We start from the raw sequence: 21,120 nt of genomic DNA, 5'->3' as shown, positions 1-21,120 counted from the left end.
TTTTCCAGGCAAGAATATTGGAGAAGGTTGCCATTTCCTTCTCCAGGGGATCTTGCCCACCCAGGGATCGAACTTGTGTCTCCTGCATTGGCAGGGAGATTCTTTACCACTGAGCCACCAGGGAATCCCGATTACAAAGTAGTTCCTCCGTAAATGTTTGTTCAGTATAGAACATAAATATTTTCTCTGTCTCCTCTTTCAGGTTGTCCTTCCTGGAAGGAACCATGAATTGGCATTTCCCTTTCTTCCTGGTGGCCTCCGTGACGTTGCCCTCTGTGTGCTCCCAGTTCAACCCTCTGTCTCTGGAGGAACTCGGCTCCGACACGGGCATCCAGGTGTTCAATCAGATCGTCAAGTCCCAGCCTCATGACAACATCATCATTTCTCCGCACGGCATCGCGTCCGTCCTGGGGATGCTACAGCTGGGAGCCGACGGCAGGACCAAGAAGCAGCTCACCACAGTGATGAGATACGGCGTGAACGGTGCGTGTGTCTGGGCCTGGCTGTGCAGCTGTCCCTGGCAGGAGGGCCCCTTGCTCAGCCGGGAGGGGTCTCGCTAGCGCCCCCTGCACCTGAGGACCAGCCTCCTCTAGGGGCCAGTGGCAATGCTGGGGCTCTGGAGAGCTGGGCTCTGGGCTTTGCTCTGCAGCTGTGGGGTTACAGGCAGGCACTTGATCTCTGGGTGCTCCTGTTTTCTCATCTCAAACAAAACTTCCCGTCTGCCCCACGCCCATGGTGTAGAGGGCTCAGGATGCATTATGGCTGTGAGTGTGCTTTTAAATCCATAAGCTTGGGGAGGTGGATGGCTGTGACCATGGAGGGCAGCGGAGGGGAGCCTTGTGCTAGGGAATCCATCTGCGTCCTCACTGGTGGTGGACACGTGAGTCTCCATGGGGGGTGAAATTGCAAAGAGCTGCACACACACACGCACACCCCACATGCATGCATGTAAAACAAGTACATGGGAGACTGGGCCAGGGGCGGTTTCCTGGCTGTGGATCTGTATCCTACCATCATGCAAGATACTATCATTGGGAAATTGGTGAAAGGTAGAAATATACAGGGAAAAATATATGGTTTTGCAACTTCCTGTGACTCTATCACTATTGCAAACTAAAAAGCTTGATTTCTTTTTCAAGTAAGGCCCAATAGGAATGGTTTTGTTTTCTTGAAAGAAAACCCTGTTTGAATTACCTGCCTAAACTTAGGAGCTTACATCTCCAAGCGTTGTCACTCAGCCTTAGCTCAGGTTTTCTTACCCGAGTCTCCATCCACCACCTCCTCCAGGGCATGGGGTATGGGGGGCAGCGCTGGTCTTTGGCACCAGTGGACACCGTGACCTTGAACAATTCCTTTCTCACGTCTGGTTCTTGGTTGCTTTATTGGGAAGTGAAGGTGCTTTCCCACCCGCATTCTTCCACTCCCGCTTGCTATCAGGTTCTAGGAGTCTTGACCCTGTTGACCGTCAGAGCAGAGGAAAGAGATGGGGGTTTGGGAGCTTGAGCGCCTCCCTCTGCACCCCAACTTGATTCTTCTCTAAGCAGCCTCCTCTGGGGCCACCAGCCCCAGAGGCCTACCAGCCCCCGCCCTCCCACGCTGGCCCGCGCTCTTGTTTACACAGCGTGAAACCTCCTCTTGAGTTTGCAGTTCCTTCACCTGTTGGAAGCAGAGGAGGACTAAATGCTTGGAACACACTGTGCTGCCCTCGTTGGAAGCCCACTGAAGTCTTGGTGATTTATAACTTCAGAGCAAACCACCCATAGGGTTCCTGGCCTCTCCCAGGGCCGGCCAGGCCCTGCCGGCCAACACCATTTTAAAAGAGCAGCTAGATTCTTGTTTGTTTTCCCGCCAAGCCACATCCACGTCAGGTAGTATTTCTAAAATGTTGACATATCGGTCTGTGGGCAACCTCCCCTGACCCAAAGTCGCTCACCGTCAGCTCACACGACAGACTCATCCGGGGGAGCCCGGGTGGGCTGTCAGGCCCTGGTTTGGGCTCAGCCTCTGGGAACTCAGGATGGCAGTACATGGGTTGTGGAGGGAGGTGAGGCAATCCAGGGCAGGGGAGGCGGACCTGCCCTGACCTTTTCTGAGGAGGGGGCCGGGGCCGGTGGAGGAGGCCATGCAGCTGGAAGGAACGAGTGCCAAGATTGGGCCCTGACGGCGGCTGGTCCCTTCATCATACAGGGGGCCTGCCCGCTCCTGCTGGGCCCGCCTCTCAGAACCCACGAGGGGTGGGGTCCCCAGAGGCCTCACAAAGGGCCGGACCGTGGGGCTCTCACCTGCGCTCTTCCAGAGTGACCGTCAAGGTGACCCTGCTGGTTGTTTTAGAACAGTGTCATTTTGAAAGGACCCCAAGTGAGTTAGACGGATCTGTGGGTCAAGCTCTCTTGTAGGCATGCATTTCATCCTCTATGACTTCTTTCCCTCTTTTCCATGCCCTGAAACCAAATGGAGTGCATACAAGTCGCTTGTATAAAATAAAGCTTAGAGGAAAGTGAAAAGTGAAGTCGCTTGTGTAAAATAAAGCTTAGAGGAAAGTGAAAAGTGAAGTCGCTCAGTCGTGTCCAACTCTTTGTGACCCCCATGGACTGTAGCCTACTAGGCTCCTCCGTCCATGGGATTTTCCAGGCAAGAGTACTGGAGCAGGTTTCCATTTCCTTCTCCAGGAGATCTTCCCAACCCAGGGATTGAACCCCGGTCTCCCGGATTGTAGGCAGATGCTTTACCATGGGAAGTCAAAAATAAAGCTTATGTCACCATAAAATGAATCCCCTTTGTGAGTTTGGTATCAAGTAGAAATCACATTGTTCTTGGATGGTGGCACATGGCAGTTTTTCATAGTCTTTCTGATGTTTCTTGATACCTTTTTTTTTTTTTTTTTTTCAAAATAGAGACAAGAAATTGAACTATTAAATCTTTGTCAGGAAAGGAAATAGCACTTCAGAAGAGAGAGAGAGACAGATTAGGAGAGTCCTTGGGCTGATTCCCCCGTGGGTGCGTAACTGACGAGGGTTCGAGTCTCCCTGTTGGCCTGGTGCCAGGAACCTCTTCCAGGAGAGCGAGGTCTACACGGGAGAGGTGCGGAGCAGCCCAGGGAGATGCCTGATTTCAGGCAAGACATACAGTTGATCTCATGTGTCTGTGTGCTCAGTCATGTCTGATACTTTGTGATCCATGGACTGACTGTAGCCCTCCAGACTCCTCTGTTCATGGGATTTCCCAGGCAAGAATAGTGGAGTGGCTTGCCATTTCCTTCTCCAGGAGATCTTCCCAACCCAGGGTTCAAACTTGCATCTCCTGCATTGGCAGGTGGATTCTTTACCACTGAGCCATCTGGGAAGCCCGCAGCTGATCTTGAGGGGCTGTTAACAGTTACATATCACTTTCCGCCCTCCCCTCTTTTCTTAACAGGAGGCCACTGAAAAATCAGATGATTTAGTCTCTTGCTCCTCATACTCATCTTTTTTATTATACTGTTCTTATTTTCCATACTCTAGATGATATTAAAAAAAAAAAAAAGAAAGCCTTGAATTCTTATGGAAATATCTCTGCATTTTCTCCTTTCTGCTTCAGGAGTCGGTAAGATGTTAAAGAAGATCAACAAGGCCATTGTCTCCAAGAAGAATAAAGACATCGTGACGGTGGCCAACGCCGTGTTTGTGAAAAACGACTCTAAGATGGAAGTGCCCTTCATCACGAGGAATAAGGACGTGTTCCAATGTGAAGTCCGGAATGCGAACTTCGAGGACCCGGCCTCCGCCTGTGCGTCCATCAACGCGTGGGTCAGGAACGAGACGCAGGGTGAGTGGCCATGGGTCCCGGGGCAAGTGGGGGTGGTTTTCTGCTTTGTGGACAAAGGCGTGATTTAGGCCCTGAGACCCTACCTGAGGTCAGTGAGTCCAGCGGCCTGTCTGTGCTGAAAGCCCTGGACCCCACTGACTGCACTGTCCTCTCCCTCTTAGCAGCCCCACGGCTCAGTCTTCTTCCTTCCCTTTTCCTGCTGTGGGCGCAGCTCGTCCCCCTCCACCCCCCCACCCCCGGGACTTGTCTCGCTGCGGCTCAGGGACCAGGGCAGGATACAGCTCCAAGGATTCTCTTCTTTCTCGATGCATCTCATCTCCAGGTCCCCGCCCCCAGGCCCTTGTCTGTTCTGCAGATTTTTTTTGCTCATTTCTTCCTGCTTGTATATTTGCATCCCCCTTGCCCAGAATGTGCTTCTCAGCCTGTAAGGTTCAGGGCTGAGCCCCTCCCCACACCTTCCTGCCTCTCTTTATTAGAGTATAGTTGATATACAGTATTATATAAGGTATGGGTGTACAGTGTAGCGATTCACGGGTTTTAGCGGTTGCACTCCATGCACGGTTATTACAGAATACCAGCTATATGCCCGTGCTGCACAATACATCCTTGCGGTGTATTTTATACACACCAGTTTGGACCTCTCGGCCCCCTGCCCCGTGTTGCCTCTCTCCTCCCCTTCCTCCCCTCCCTCCCCCTCGCCTCTGTCATCGCAGGAAGTAGGTGTGTTGGTGGGTTGTGGTTGGCATGTGCTTACACAGCCGTGCCCTTCCTTAGATAGAGCACGTCCACCGTGATGGCCATTTGTGCACATGTACAAATGTTCCCCGTGAAACTGAAGAAATGTCTGACATCAGTACTTTTAGCCTGCTCATTTGTGAAGTGCAGTTTCAGGGGAAACATTCAGGAGGTGGGATAGGTACAGAACAACAGAGAAAAGTTAAGGCTAGAAACAGAGATTTGGAAACCATCTTTCACAAAGAGAGGAGTTAAGGTCATGAGAGGGGAAGCAAAAGAGTCTCAAGAAGGAGAATAAGCCCAAAGAGGGACCTTGGAGAAACTCTGTCTCTAGCGGTCACATCTCTTGAAGCATGGTTCCAGCCCCAGAACGGCCCAGGGCATGTGTTTAGAATTCAGATCACTGGACCCCTAGTCTGCTGAGGCAGAATCTCTGAGGCAGGGGCCTAGCCTTCTGCACTAAAGCAAGTTCTCCCCTAGTCTCCCTCTAAACTTGTCAAGGCAAATATTTGCAAACCACATGAGGGGCTAGAAAAGATGCTCTGGAGGGTGGAGGAGAGCCAGGGTGGTGTTGGTAAACCCGTGCCATCCCTTCTTAACAGGACGCTGCATGGTGCAACCTAGGCTCCCTTCCTGAAACCACAAAATGATCAGGAGACCAGCGAGTGGGAGGGGATTAGTGTGATTTCTGAGCCTGCAGGACTGAGAACAGAGGCAGGAAGCTGATGGCACTCAGATGCGGAGTGGCTGTGTGATGTGACATGCCAGATCCCACCTAGTCTTCTCCTCTGCTGCGTCCTGGGAGCAGTAAGTCCCTCAGGATGCTGCCCGACAGTTTCAGGCCACTTTGAACACACACTGACTCAATGCATTGCTCACAGCATCTGGGGAAAGGAAAGCAGTAAGGCTAAACAAGTGCTCTTCAACCCTGCAGACCTAACTCCCACTGTCAAAAAAAAAAAAAAGATTTTCATACTCTCTTGAAGTGAAATGCATAGCTCCTGAAACCTATGCACACATACATAAATTTTAAAAAATTAATATAATGCCAAGCTGTAATACTAGGAAAAACAAAAGTAGTTTTTGGATGTAGTTCAAAAGGTAAACCCTTGGGTATAGCCACCCCTGAATATGCGACAGAATCTTAGAGTAGGAAGTGACATGGGAATTGACATTCACACTGTGAATTGACAGCCACAAAAGCAGACTGCGTCAGGCCCGCTCTACTGGTGACACAGAAACCGCAGGCTGTGTCACCATCATTGATGCAGTTTTTTTTCTAAAACCCTGCAAAACTCTTCATAAATTTCCGACCAAAACAAGTACAGGCTCCTCTTGGTTTGCATGGTCATCACTTTCCCTGCAAATTCAGTGTCCATCAACAGTACGCAAAATATATGGCAGAAACCAACACACTACTGTAAAGTGGTTATCCTCCAGTTAAAAATAAATTATTAAAAAAATACTTTGTGTTTACAAGCAAGAAAAGTGAGGTTCTGGGCTCAGATGACCTTGAGCAGGTTTCTCAGCGACATGACTCTGCAGCGGAGTGTTGGAAAGTTATGCAGGAAGCAGGACCGTTCATTGCGTGGGGCTGTTTTGAACATTACAAGACAGGTAGCATCTCTGGTCACTGTCCACTCAGCCAGAAACACTCCTACAGATTTTCAAACGGCCCCACTCAGAGGCACTTGGCTACATGCGACGTCTCAGGGAGACACTGGAGGTGAATCAGTCTACATGTGGAAGACCACCACGTGGAGATGACCAATCCTGCCCTGAAGAGGGTGGGGAAGACTTTCCCGTGTGCCAGGCATATGGTGATGGCTTGCCTGGGACACCCTCTCTATGGCCTCGGACCCAACCATGAGGGCCCCATCCCAGTCTTGGCCATCCTGTCTCCAATCACAGACACCCCCGTGCATCCTGCTTTCTGGAATGCTTTCTCACCCCGATAGCCCCTGGCCTATTCATTTCACACCATCTCATGAATGGCATAGCCCTTACAAGCAGTAAGTAGTTTGAATATCAGTTCTGCCACCTACTGGCCGTGTAACATCAGTCTGTTTACTTAAACTCCCTGTGCCTCAGCATCCTCCTCTGTAAAATGGGGAGATGATATAATAGCGGAACCGGAACTTTCCCGACTTCCAGTGATTGGGACTTACTGCTTTCCCTGCCAAGGGCACGGGTTTGATCCCTGGTGGGGGAACTAAGATCTTTCCAGCCTCATGGTACAGCCAAAAAAAGAAAAACTGAAGGACAGACCAAAAAAAAAAAAAAAGACAGTGGTACCTATTAGAATTCTTATAATAACATTAAGGCTGGGAATGTGAATAATACTCATAAGACATTTAACAGAGTGGTTGACACTTTGGAAATAATGTTTGGTGAATGTGAACTATTTTCACAGTTATAGGCTCAAATAATATTTCCTCAAGGAGCCCACCCATCCCTGATCTCACTGACCAGATCGGATCCCCCTCTTACTTGCCTTCACATCCTTAAGTATCCATGCTTTCACTGCAGGCTATTTATTACAATTGTATTTCCAAGTCACTTATGTCAGCCTCCCCCTCCCTCTAATCTATAGCTTTTTGAGGGGCAGGGTTTATTTTTGTTTTGTTTTCTTACCTAAAAGAGTTCCTGGCACATGGTAGGCAGGCATCAAAGAACGAATGCATGGATAGATGGATGGGTGGATAGATGATGGATGCGTGTTCGTGACAATTATTGATGGCAGCTCCCTCCTTGCCTCTAAACCATGCATTTTTTTGTTATTTCTTTGTGCTTCCTTATTATATCTTAGTTCTACCAGTAGCAGTGTCCTTGTTTAGTTGCTAGGTTGTATCTGACCCTTTTGTGACCCCCACGGACTGTAGCCCACTAGGCTCCTCTGTCCCTGGGGTTTGCTGGGCAAGAATGCTGGAGTGGGTTGCCATTTCCTTCTCCAGGGGAACTTCCTGACCCAGGGATTGAACCTGTGTCTCCTGCATTGGTAGGCGGATTCTTTACCGCTGAGCTAGCCTAAACCTGGTGGCAGTAAGAGGCTTTATCCGTCTCAGGAAAAAGGGCAGAAGAGGTTGCTTCAGACTGTTGGTGTGCACCGACAAAAGAGTGAACGTAGAGTCTTAGGTGTGATTTTTCAATAATCAATGACGGGGTGCTTGCTCTTGTGCAGCTCACAGTTTAGTTGAGGGAGACAGATGTTACATTTGGCTAGAATAAAATGCTGTAGGGTAACGATAGTGCTGAGCCCTGGGTTTTATGGAAACTCTTGGGAGATGGGAGGAGGGTCAGACAAGAGTTATAAGAGGGGACCATTGAGCTGTATCTCAAAGGTATGTAGGAGTTGGACTGGATGGATAATGGTCCCAGCGAAGGCAACACACAGCTATTGGGAAACCGACTCGCTGGAGCACAGAATTCTCACTTCCTTCCCACAGGATCCAGTGTTCACAGAGGCCCCTTGCATTCAAAGATGGCTATTTATACTGCTTGTGCTCTCCTTGCAGATCCTGCTGTAAGGGGGCGTTGGCGCCCCCTGGTGTAAGTAAAGAGCAGTGATGACACTGACTTACTGAGAACCCTGCGGGTCAGGGTATATCCATGCTGGTGTGCTTCTTCACCATGACTCACATAAACATCTGTTTATTGTCCATCTGAGTCTTCTTGAGCTTCATTTAAAAGGACTTAAAGCTCTCTCTGCTGAATTAAATTGTCTTGCTTCTTCAGAAGCTGTTGGTTTTATTCCCACCATTTAATGTATTGTAACAGGCATTTATATTAGGTACTTTTCGGTTTAAAAGCTACAGTGAACTCATTTTTAATAGTTTTGGTATTAGTGGTCTCTCTTAAACCTGTACACACTCACAGAGACAGATATACACACATACACAGGTGCACACACACACCAACACACAGTTGAATCTTTAAAAGCCAAGCAAAAGGAACCTAAATGAAAATCCAAAGCTTTAGGCAGAGATAGCACTTGAGGGGGATCTTCATGTATTCACAAGAGCATCCTGAAACCACTCCAGCACAAACAAGCTGGACCACCTGATGTCTTGTGAAGAGCTCTTCCTTAACAAATAGTTCTTCCGTACAGACAGACCCTGGTTCTTTATAATCTCTGTAATATGAGCCTAGACGGATCCCTGGCCCATCAACATAGATACCGATTTTAGTCCCACCTCTTCTTTAAGTAGCTTTGTAATAACCAGGGATTCCAAACTAATGCTCCACATTCCTAAAATCTTAAGAGAAATTAAGCGTTTAGCTTTGATAACACTGGATAGGCTGAAATGTTCCTTTATTTTTAACTGGGATTAAATCAACCCAAGAGTTAAAATAAATCAACATGACACCAGTTTATCATGTACCAACCAAAAGCCCTCAATGGCAGCCATACGTGTCAGTTATTATCAAACACAGAAATGAATTAATGAGTATAGCTTATGTGGATAAGTAAAATGTCTTAAAACAGGGAGCTTATAGGGTATTAGTTCTAAAATAATTTTTTTCAGTGTTCTTGTCCTGTGCTTTTATCAGATATATTCCTTTGATTATTTTTGATGTTATTATAAGTGGGTTTGTTCTCATTTTATTTTTTAACTGGTCATTGTGAGTGTACAGAAAGAGATACAGATTTTTAGTATGTTGCTGTTATATCCTACAACTTTAAAAGAATTTCTTGATGAAAAGTGTGGTGACTCTAAATAGAGGGTCTCTGAAGTATTTTCTAGTTCACTGATTTTTAATTTTTCAGCTTTTAATTTTTAGTGAGGAAAACAATTAGAAGGACAAGAGGATATTGTGAAAGGTCTTTTAAAAATCTTTGAATCTTAAAACTTGTTAGATTTTTTCATTCCCCCAATCCCTCAGCTGCCTTTGCCCGCTAATGGATGGCCGGTACCAAGTGTCCTCCGTGTCTGTTCTCTGCCTGCGCAGGTATGATCGACAATCTGCTGTCCCCAGATCTTCTCAATGGTGCCCTCACCAGACTGGTCCTGGTCAACGCAGTGTATTTTAAGGGTTTGTGGCGATCACGGTTTCTGCCTGAGAATACCAAGAAGCGCACGTTTGTGGCAGCTGACGGAAAGTCCTACCAAGTGCCCATGCTGGCCCAGCTCTCTGTGTTCCGCTGCGGTAAGTTCACCCTGGGTGAGGCTGTGTTCTAGGATGTGCCAGCCGTGGAAAAGCCCTCGAGCGCTATCACTAAGTTGAGGGGCAGTCTGCCTTTTTAGTTTTTAAAAAGCACAGGGGAGGGGAGGGCAGGATTTTTTTAAAAGCTCGTGGTAAGTCTTGGCATTATTTACAAAGGTTATATACTATGGGCTTTCCTGGTGGCTCAGTGGTAAAGAATCCGCCTGCCACTGCAGGAGGCGTGGGTTTGATCCCAGGGTCAGGAACGTCCCCTGGAGAAGGAAGTGGCAACCCCTTCCAGTATTCTTGCCTGGAAATCCCATGGACAGAGGAGCCTGGTGGGCTACAGTCCGTGGGGCTGTGAAAGTGTGGGACACCACTTAGCGACTAAACAGCAACGTGTATTAGTATGTAACACATGCATCCCTTTTAGGTTGAAATTTAAAGATAAAAGGGCTATTTAGGACATAAGAAGTATAAGTGGACAATAAGCATATGAATGCACTGTCAACTCATCATTAGCAATCTTACATTACCAAATTAAAAATGAAAGCAAAAATTAGATTTCTTTTCCACTGATCAGACTAGCAAAAATTGCAAAGGTTGACAAGGCCAACCCAGTCATGACTCTGGTGTGGGGGGACATGGGTGCCCTTGAGTGCTGTGGGGGTAGGGGGGCTGTGGTCTGACTGACTTTCTAGAAGCGATGCCCCAACAGTGTCACACCAAGGGATTTGTAATCTGACGATAACCACACACTGGCAAACAAATAGAAGCTGTACACGTGCATGTAGTGGAACACACATGACAATTAGATTTATGTAAGTAGAAAGTTATATAATATGTGGTTGATTTCAGAAAACAAGTTACAGAACAGCAGATGCTGTTTCATCTCGTTTATGTAAAATACTTGCTATATATTCATACAGTCATGTCTTGGAGGATGTTCAATAAAATGTTAAGTGGTAGTATTTCAAATGATTATTTTTTCTTTGAGTTTGAAAATTTTTTAAATGAGCATATGTCAGTTTTATAGTTGGGGGGGGGAAATGACCCATTTCTGCCTCATTACCACAGAGAACTAAGGCTGGCGATTATTTTATAAACCTGCTTTCATTGAAATACTCGTGGTCCAGTTAAGCTCCCTTTTCATTTATAAGTTAACCTTCATGTCTCCAATCTATATGTGGACATGTGGGTCCCAAGCACTGTTTGCATAGACAGTATGTATTAGATCAACACGTCTCTTCATATCTCTAACTGCCTAATTCTTTAAATTAAGGAACGGCTCATGGGAGGGATACAATAAACAAAGTCATTTTTCTTCCCTCTTGTCATTTATTAAGCTTCCAGGTGGTATTTTGTTGCTCACTCAATACATTTTTTTAAAGATAATATGTACTTAAAAGTCCTACAGAAAGGTGTCATGCAAAGAAACTGAGGAGAATAAAAGTCTCTTGGGAACTCCCTGGCAGTCCAGGGGTTAGGTCTCCACACTCTCATGGGTTCAATCCCTGGTCAGAGAACTAAGATCCCACAAGCTACACAGCATGGCCAAAAAAAAGGAAATAAATAAAAACTTTAAAATAGAAGGCTCATTTTGTCTATAAATCACTTGGAGGTTATGTTTCCTAGGAAGACATCTTTAGAACACTAGCATTGCCTCTAGCTCCTATCTGAAGAAAGGCTATTTTGTTTTAGATCAGTATTTGTACATTCTAATAAACCAAATTGGAGAGGGCCTCACTGTATATTTCTGTTGCTAAAAAATAATGAGTAAGTCAGGAAAGATTCAAATGCAAGTCTTCTGTAGACATTCCCATGAAGATGAAAATGTTTGTATTCATAGGAATTTCTTGAACATATAGGACGTTCCTGGGAGGGAGTTATATCTCCAGGTGGCTTCTCAATTAAGAACTAATTTATCTAAGAATATGTGTGCACTTTACAGAAAGTGAGACAAATGAGTTCTTATGGTCCACAGTGTGGGGAATCTCTTCCCCACCTTCTCTGATTCATATTCTCACTCATCCCCTCCCTTCTGAGCCCCTAGGAGGCCGCATCAGTGGGTTTCCTTGCCCCTGGGTTTCCTGTTGGTTGGCAGATGGGGTGAACCAGTAGGCAGTGGAGTAAAGGGGAAGAGCGGGGTCAGGCACTGGCACCCCAGCGCTCTCCCTGCATCACCGGGGCACCTCATCTCTCCAGGCAACGTCTCCCACTGTCAGGAGCTGCCCAAGGGCCCTTTGTCTCTGGGCCACCAGCCCCTCCCCTCAGCCCTCCCCGACTAGGGCTGGTAGTGGCGCTCAGGTTTGTGGCCCAGGGTACCATCCTATGACTCCTCTGTGTTCTCCCCTTGCTTTATAAATGGTCCCTCCATGAAACTTAATTGCCCCTGTTTGGTGTCCTGCCTGTTAGCTGTTGGACCCTGACTCACCTGTGCTGAATTCAGAGCAGACCATGAAAGTCCCCGTGGTCCCAAGTCAACACTGCAAGTGGCCCAGGGCCGTCTTTCCTGCCCCACTTTCTGCACCTGGGGTTGGAACCCAGGGCCTTCCATGGACCATGCAGTGGAGTCCAGTGGCATTGTCTGTTCCTAGGTTTCCCCCTTTGGCTGGCAAGGCAGCTTTTCATGGAAAGAGGGGGCCAGTTTGTCTTGTGAAGAAAGCCCAGTAGTCCATGGTGGCCGCAGGCAGGCCTTTGTTTTCATGACAGTGGACCGCCCAGTGGGTCACCCATTTTCTGCCTGTCTCATCACTGTCTGACCCACATGACCAGCCAGGGTTGGGAGGCAGGCTGTCCTGGCAGCTGGTCACTCACATGGCCTCTCGTGCCTGCTGCCCAGCTTCTTGTGGGCCCCAGCCAAGCTGAGCCATCCTTGATCACTTTGCTGGAACATTGCTGTTCCATTTGCCCATTTATCAGCCTTCCTGACTTTTCACCCGAGATCTCAAGGTCTCTGAGAGGATTCACTTAGTAAAACAGTAAGGGAGAGGATGGAAATAAGAGGGGAAAACCCTTCTGACTGAAGTTCCATAAACTGTAAGTACTTTGAGGGCAGAAATTTTTCCATTTAAAAAAAGCCTTAAAATTAGTGGAAGTATATTTCACACTCATTGCAGAATCTTCAAACATAACAGTATATAAGGTAGAAAAAAAATATCCCCCTATAATCCCCTTTCCAGTATAAGAACTCCTATTAAGTGCTTGGTGTATCGTTTGAGACCTTTTCTGTGGGTATATAAAATGTCTGTGCAACTCTTTGCATACATGGGATTACACTATAATTTCTATTCGGTAATCTGTTTTCTTAGACAATCTCCCTTGGAAAACTTTATGTCACTTCTTTGGATCTGCTTGATCCTTTTATCAGCTACATAGCATTCCGCATATCATAGTATCCTCTGGATGGCTGTTTACTTTTCTCCTGTAACAACACTAGAATGCGCATTCTTGTACATGAATCTGTAGATGTTTGTGTTGGAACTGCTAGAGGTAATTTCCTTGGGAGCTCCCTGCTGGTTCAGTGGTTAGGATGCTGCACTTCCACTGCCAGAGCCCTGGATTTGATTCCTGGTCAGGGAACTAAGATCCCGCAAACCATGCCACATGGCCAAATGAATAAATGAAGGTAATTTCCTTGGATAGGAATTGCTGAGTCAACGTTGTTAACAACTTATTTTTATTGCTATGAATTTAGACCTAAGAGACTCACTTGTTTTGAAAAAGACCACAGAAGAACCCAGACATCCATGTATATGAATATGTGCGCATGTGTTCTGTGACTACACAGTATGTTTCCAGCTTCCACTCTCCTCTGAGCTTACAGCTCATGCCCGTGTGTCCGTATTACATGTCCGCTTAGTTGTCTACCAAGTTTTAGTCCCGCAGGTAGTCACACTATTGCCCTCACCGTCTGCTTCTCCCCACAGTGTTCCTTCGCCCAACAAATGGCACCAATACTCAACCCAGTTGCTCAAACCACATCTCCATCTCCATCAACTCTCCCCAGACTCCCTTTCCATTGCAGCCTGATTGTAGACTACCATGTACAGTGGATCAACGTGTGCTTCTTTTTCTCAAATATATATTTCGATTTCTATTTAAGAATAGCCTGAACCGTTCCTTAAGAACCCCGAAATCCACAAAGCTGCTTGTAGTTGAAGTAATTAGAGGGACTTTCATCTACAAGGCTTTCCTGATACTGAATATTTAAAATATTCTCTCTCCTTTTTTACAGGCTGAGAAGGGTTCTTAACACTAAGAACCGTGGTTATCTCCTCCATTATAGGACTTAAAGTAGGAATCAGAGTACTTTATAGGGCTTTCCAGAAAAACCAGACCATCCGCAAAGTACCACCTACAGAAGGTTCTAAATCTTCTCCGTATTTTCCATGTTTGAGTCTTTGCCTGTTCATTAAAAGATTTTGTGGATCGCCGTTCATCTAAGAGGGCTTCTCTAGTGGCTCAGCAGTAAAGAATCCACCTGCAATGTAGGGAATACAGGAGATGCGGGTTTGATCCCTGGGTTGGAAAGATGCCCTAGAGAAGGAATTGGCAACCTGCTCCAGTATTCTTGCCTGGAGAATCCCATGGACAGAGAAGCCTGGCGGGCTATAGTCCATGGGGTCACAAAGAGTCAGACGCAACTGAGCAACTAACATTTTCACTTTCATTCATCTAAGAGAAAAAACTGATTTTTCCCTCTTTCACCCTTTCCCTTCTCTTTAGAATGAATGGGGCTGCTCCATTCACATCTCTATATACTCTAAGAATTCTCCTCACTGGAGAACCCTCAGTCTGCTTCCCAGATGTTAAAGGATGGACGGCCTGGGGCAGAAGGAGGTCTGGGATGGCAACAGGCTCTCTGCTTTGACACAAAATCCCTAGATGCCGCTTCCTCACCTGGTTCATTCCACCCAGGAGCTGTGCCCCACTGAAGCAGGTGTGGTTTCTCCTGATGGATTGATTCTGACACTCAGGAAGTAAAGTATCTTACAAAGCTGCTCACACCCATAGATGAAGGCTTTTTTCTGTGTGTAGCGACTGTAGGCTGAGCTCTAGGCATGAGTTACCTCATTTAATCTTCCCAACAGCTCTGTAAGGTGGGTACTATCATCCCATTTTACAGATAGAGAAACTGAGACTTGGAGTTCAGGAACTTGCCCAAGTCCCAGAGCTAGTGAGTTGGAGCCAGGGTTTGAATCCAGGTCCTCTGACTCCAGATAATCATGTCTTTAACCTTTGCCCTCCGTACAACCACACTATGAAAGCAGTACTTCCATGATTGGGTGGATGGAGAGGAAAAGTGTTTTTTTTCAGCCTGATGGCTCAGATGATAAAGAATCTGCCTGCAGTGCAGGAGACCTGGGTTTGATACCTCGGTCAGGAAGATCCAAGAAGGGAATGGCTACCCACTCCAGGATTATTTCCCGGAGAATTCTGTGGACTAGGGAGCCTGGTGGGCTACAGTCCCTGGGGTTGAAAGAGTCAGACAGTACTGAGCAACTAACACTTTGACTTTCACTTTCCACAAGCAAAGATAAGCGTGGAAGGGGGCTGTGTATGGAGTCATCCTAGCTGACGTTTGTCATCTGCTCCTGTGATGAAAAGTGGGGCCGGGGAGAAATGGAACATCAGGCAGATTTGAGCGACTAGATGCAAATTGATTAGCCATTATTCACCTTAATGATCAGCTAACGATGTGTCCCCTCGAGGCTGGATTCCCTGGTAAAAGTAGCAGCTCTCGCCCCACCTGGAACACACTCCAGCTCATAACTTCATTTTTCATGACCTTGATTCTCACCAGAACAGAAAACACTTCTAGAAGTGGTTAATGAACACCTCCAGGTCCTTATTTCATGCTACGGAGCCGTCCTTTATTAGCAGCTTCCCAGATTTCAGAATTTCCAAAAATGAGCTCTACCAGCATAGGAACCTGATGTTTTCTTTGATAATTAAAAGATTTACTAGGAAGTGGTTTGTTGTTGTGTTTTTTCTCTTTCCCATCATTTTCAGTTTCTGCTGAGACTATTTTATGATGCAGGGGAAAGACACAGAATCTCATCTTGGATTCTCAGGCAGCCCTGAGACAGAACCTGGGTGAGAGTGAGGTCCACGTGTGTCCTGAGCTGAGACCAGCACCCCAGGTGCCTGGGCAGTTCCACAGGCAGAGGCATATGATGGGAACAGGGGACACCAAGTGACCCACAACTTGCTCGCGTGCTTCTTCCTCAGGGAGAGCCTGCCGTGTCCTCCTACAGTGTTATGTATTCTAAGAGCTTCACCATCTTGTCGTATTACTGGTGGTTCATACAGTAAGGAATCTGCCCGCAATGCAGCAGACCCAGGTTCAATCCCTGCATTGGGAAGATCTCCCGGAGAAGGGAATGACTACCCACTCCAGTATTCTTTCCTAGAGAATTCCATGGACTGAGGATCCCAGCAAACTACAGTCTATAGAGTCACGATACGACCGAGCGACTCACACACACACAGACACAGCTAAAAGTGTTTCTTACATCCCCAATATCTCAGTTGATAAAGAATCTGCCTGCAATGGAGGAGACCCTGGTTTGATTCCTGGGTCAGGAAGATCCGCTGGAGAAGGGATAGGCTAGCCACTCCAGTGTTCTTGGGCTTCCCTGGTGGCTCAGCTGGTGAAGCATCCGCCTGCAATGTGGGAGACCTGGGTTCAACCCCTGGGTTGGGAAGATCACCTGGAGAAGGGAAAGGCTACCCTCTCCAGTGTTCTGGCCTGGAGAATTCCGTGGACTGTATAGTTCATGGGGTCGCAAAGAATCGGACACGACTGAGCGACTTTCACTTCACTTCACTACATATCAAAGTTTGCAGTTTCTCCCTTCACCAGGACCTCCCTCCCAATCCCTATCTGGAGAAAAGGCTTACTGAAGTTCCTTGTCTCAGATGCAGTGATTACCAAAGGTCATCCCCAGAGAACAGTCAAGTGAAGATCATGAGAGAAACTCACTTTCTCTTTTCTCTCATTCTTAAATGTTTTGTCCTTCCTGGTCATTCAGAGGAGGAGGAAGAGGGGGCCAGCATTCACTGAGCACCCACCATGGCCGGGCCTTGCTGGGAACCTTGTTGTTTAATCGCTAAGTTGTGTCCAACTCTGCGACTCCACAAGGCTCTTCTGTCCATGGGATTTTTCCCAGGGAAGAATACTGGAGTGAGTTGCCATTTCCTCCTCTGGGGGATCTTCCCAAGCCAGAGATCAAACCCACGTCTCCTGCATTGGCAGGTGGGTTCTTTATCACTAAGCCACCAGGGAACTCCCACTGAGTACCTTGTATATGGCTTCTAAATTCATCCTCACAATGATCCTGTCGGCTACACACGTCTTATTTTATATTACAGTATAGCTGATTAACAATGTTGGGATCGTTTCAGGTGGACAGCAAAGGGACCCGACCATACATATGCATGTCTCCGCTCTTCCCCAAGTCCCCCTCCAGGCTGCCACTTAACATTGCGCAGAGTTCCCTGTGCTATTGCAGTAGGATCTTGTTGGTTACGCTTTTCACACTTTTTATATTCCTGATCTCTCTGTTCTCCAAACCAGGAGGCACACAGAGGTTAAGGAGCCTCACCAGGATCACTGAGGTCTTCCTCTAAAGTTGGAAGTGTTCAAGAAAACATTTCAGAATGCCACATAATCTAGCAATGCTGGTTTTCCATTCACGTAGTTAATTCTTACAGGTCTCCCATTGCATGGCTAATGTAAAGGTTTCTTGGGATGCTCAGGCATGCTCTGTGGAAGGCTCTTTTCCTGGGATGCTCATGGCGCCTCTGGGCCCCACACCTGCTCCCTGGGCTCCTCCCCAACACCCGCCGTGACTGCACTCGTGCTGACTCTGATGGGCGATCCTCGGTGGTACTGCTTAGTTGCTAAATGTTTTGAATGTTTCACATGGGATTGTTGTTGTTATGTAGTCACTAAGTCATGTCCAGTTCTTTATGACCCCATGGACTGTAGCCCACCAGGCTCCTCTGTCCATGGGATTCTCCAGGCAAGGGTACTGGAGTGGGCAGCCATTTCATTCTCCAGAGTCTTCCAGACCCAGGAATTGAACCCAGGAATTGTCTCCTTCATTGGCAGGCAGAATCTTTACCATGAAGCCACTAGGGAAGCCCCTCCACGTGGGATAAAAGGACTCTAAGATCAAATAAATTTGGGAAACCTGGGAATAACTAGAGTTAAACAGGTTTCTTCAGGACCTCTCAGAACCTTTCTCGGACTGTTGTGTATTATGAATGTGCAAGAAGAATCAAGTGTCCGGAGCTTCCTGGGATGTGGAATTCATTTTGTCTACCAGGTGTCTTGCGGGCTGTGTGTTCTCTAGATGACTTTGTGAGAAGTGCTGGTTTAAGTCATTGTTGGGTCTTTATTAGTAATCACGGGTACCGTAAACTATCAGAAAGCCCTCATGGTGGTTCCCAGAATGGATGAAGAGTGAGTAGGGAGTGGGAGTGAAGGAGGAGCACCTTTGGGTTTAGACATACTGAGTCATTATGGAGCTTTGCTCCACTTCTCAGCCACGTGTCCCTTCTTGACAAGTTAGTTAGTGTCTCTAATTGTAGCCTCCCCAGCTATAAAATTCTTCCCTCCTGGCTCAGACAGTAAAGAATCCGCCTGTGATGCAGAAGACCCAGGTTAGATCCCTTAGTTGGGAAGATTCCCTGGAGAAGGGAATGGCAGCCCACTCCAGTATTCTTACCTGGAGAATCCCATGGGCAGAGGAACCTGGCTGGCTACAGTCCATGCGGTTGCAAAGTCGGACATGACTGGGTGACTAACACTTTCACTTTCACAGCTATAAATAGGACTGCTTAAATTTACTTTGTGAGGTGCTGTAGATTCTAAATGTGTTTGCATAGTAGATGTGGGCCTGGCACAGAGTGGACTCTAAACAGGGGAAGCTGTTTACTGCACCCCCACACCCCGACAGCTCATCTTCACACACACAGACACTCCACCAAAAGAATCATGCTTAGGCAGCTCACATTCATCCCTTCATCCATCTGATAAAGGTCAACTTCTTACAAAGCACTGTATTCTACATGCCTTGTGATCTGGTTTAATTCTACTTAGATTTAGTGTGGCCAAAGGCATTCTAGACATGTCTAGACTAAAGAATTCTTTACCAGGGAAGGAAGAAATAATTGCCCTTGTCTTTGACTTTCTAAGAAAGCTGTTTTTGGAAGCTTTCATAAAAACAGAAAATGAAGGGGGAAAGCAGTGAGTGCCGTGTAGACGAACGTGGCTGGGCATTTATTTGTCTTCTAGAGATCTTATAATACAAAAAATGAAATCAAAGGCGAAGCAGTTAGGACCAAACCACCTGACACACTCACCTGAATGTTATCATGATTTTGAAAATGAGCTGTTCCTCATCTTTTAAAAATATACATATGGGGCCTGAATTTCAGTTGTCTTCTTACAATTAAAAGGAGAACGGATGCATGAATGGCCATCCTTTGAAAATGAAATGTTTGTTGATGCCTGCTATGTGGTATATGGTGGGGGCTTCCCTGGTGGCTCAGACAGTAAAGAACCTGCCTGCCAGTGCAGGAGACGTAAGAGACGCAGATTTGATCCCTGGGTGGGTGAGGAAGATCCCCTGGAGACGGAAATGGCAACCCACTCCAGTATTCTTGCCTAGGATAATCCCATGGACAGAGGAGCCTGGTGGGCTACAGTCCATGGCACCACAAAGAGTTGGATGCGACTGGGGGATTAACACACACACTATGTAGTAGGCCCCAAAGATTTGAAAGATTCAAAAGGTGAATAAACATGTTTGGGAAATGGGCATATAAAAAATGGAGAACGATAAAAGTATGTGCCCCAAAGTCATCACAAAGAAATAAATAAAAAACTACCCTGGCCATCAGCAACTGCTCATGCTCCTTCTGGAAGTCACCAAGGATGCCCTGAACCTGCCTCTGATTTCTTCAGGGTCTACAAGCACCCCCAGTGGCTTATGGTACAACTTCATCGAGCTGCCCTACCACGGCGAAAGCATCAGCATGCTGATCGCGCTGCCAACAGAGAGCTCCGTCCCACTCTCGGCCATTGTCCCTCACATCAGCACCAAGACCATCGACAGCTGGGTGAGCACCATGGTGCCCAAGCGGGTGCAGGTCATCCTGCCCAAGTAAGTAGCCCCTGTCCCCAAAAGAGAGAAGCGCGGGAGCCCTGAGCCCTGGGAGTGACTGTGTCACATACCGCACACCCGAAGGCTGACGCATCATGGAACCCCGCTTTATTTTGCGGAAGTTGCATGGTGGGAATACAAAGCTATGCTTTTGTAGAAGTCGGTTTTCAATCCCTATGCCTCTTCTGCGGAGAAGGCAATGGCACCCCACTCCAGTACTCTTGCCTGGAAAATCCCATGGATGGAGGAGCCTGGTGGGCTGCAGTCCATGGGGTCTCGAAGAGTCGGACAGGACTGAGCGACTTCACTTTGAATTTTCACTTTCATGCATTGGAGAAGGAAATGGCAACCCACCCCAATATTCTTGCCTAGAGAATCCCAGGGATCGGGGAGCCTGGTGGGCTGCCATCTATGGGGTCACACAGAGTCGGACACAACTAAAGCGATTTAGCAGCAGCAGCAGCAGCAGCAGCAGCAGCAGCAGCGCCTCTTCTGTAGCAGGATAATGGCAATGGGGAAGGAGAGAAAACAGCCTGGTCACTAAGCCCTCTACCAGACCACAAGCTGCTGTGCCACTTTTTAGTATATCTCACCGTTCAAAGGGGGCTTCTCTGGTAGCTCAGTAGTCAAGAATTCACCTGCCAGTGCAGGAGATGAGGGTTTAATCTCTGGGTTGGGAAAATCCCCTGGCATAGGAAATGGCAACGCATTCCAGTATTCTTGCCTGAGAAATCCCATGGACAGGGGAACCTGGTGGGCTACATCCACGGGGTCGCAAAGAGTTGGATACAATCGAACACACACACACGCATACCTTCCAGTTCTGATAGCTTTTAATTTTCTAGTCACTGAGATAAGCAATCAGAGGCATATATTCATAATGAGTATTATAATAATCCTCCCAAGAGTTTTTTGTTGTAAACTAAGCCTTCACATAAGGCAATGCTTGCCATAAATGAATAGGCTGGTGAGGTACATAAATTATAATTGTAAGTAAATTACCACTACAGCCCATCTGTGATGGGTCTGCTCACCTACCCTTGCTGCTCTGCCACAGGATGCGATAAAATCTGGTAAACATATCTTCTGTTGACAGATTTAATAACTGACATTTACATATGTATAGCTATAATGCCCGATAGTCCAAGTATCCCACAAATCCATATCATATGCGAAGGAATATCATTCCTAATGTTTACCCCTAATTTAATGGTAAAATGCTTCCAGAATGCAAACACTTAATTATCAGGAATGTATC

At 47.0% G+C, this 21,120-nt stretch overlaps 1 protein-coding gene across 3 annotated transcripts in view; it reads left to right on the top strand.

The window, feature by feature from the left end:
- Positions 1-21,120, top strand: part of SERPINE2 (serpin family E member 2) — a 68,768-nt gene that overhangs the window by 39,131 nt on the left and 8,517 nt on the right. For 2 of the 3 annotated variants that reach the window (XM_060411346.1, XM_027965242.2), the window contains exons 2-5: positions 203-483; positions 3,577-3,804; positions 9,490-9,687; positions 19,664-19,862. In XM_060411346.1, coding sequence (XP_060267329.1) covers positions 225-483; positions 3,577-3,804; positions 9,490-9,687; positions 19,664-19,862 — 884 coding nt within the window. In that variant the 5' untranslated portion in view covers positions 203-224. Of the gene's footprint in view, positions 1-46; positions 484-3,576; positions 3,805-9,489; positions 9,688-19,663; positions 19,863-21,120 lie in introns of all 3 variants that reach the window. The other variant, XM_060411345.1, reaches the window with a different exon arrangement.

Source organism: Ovis aries, chromosome 2, assembly GCF_016772045.2.
Source record: "Ovis aries strain OAR_USU_Benz2616 breed Rambouillet chromosome 2, ARS-UI_Ramb_v3.0, whole genome shotgun sequence".
NCBI lineage: Eukaryota > Metazoa > Chordata > Mammalia > Artiodactyla > Bovidae > Ovis > Ovis aries.
The sequence above is the reverse complement of the archived record's forward strand: the minus strand, read 5'-3'. Positions and strand labels throughout refer to the sequence as shown.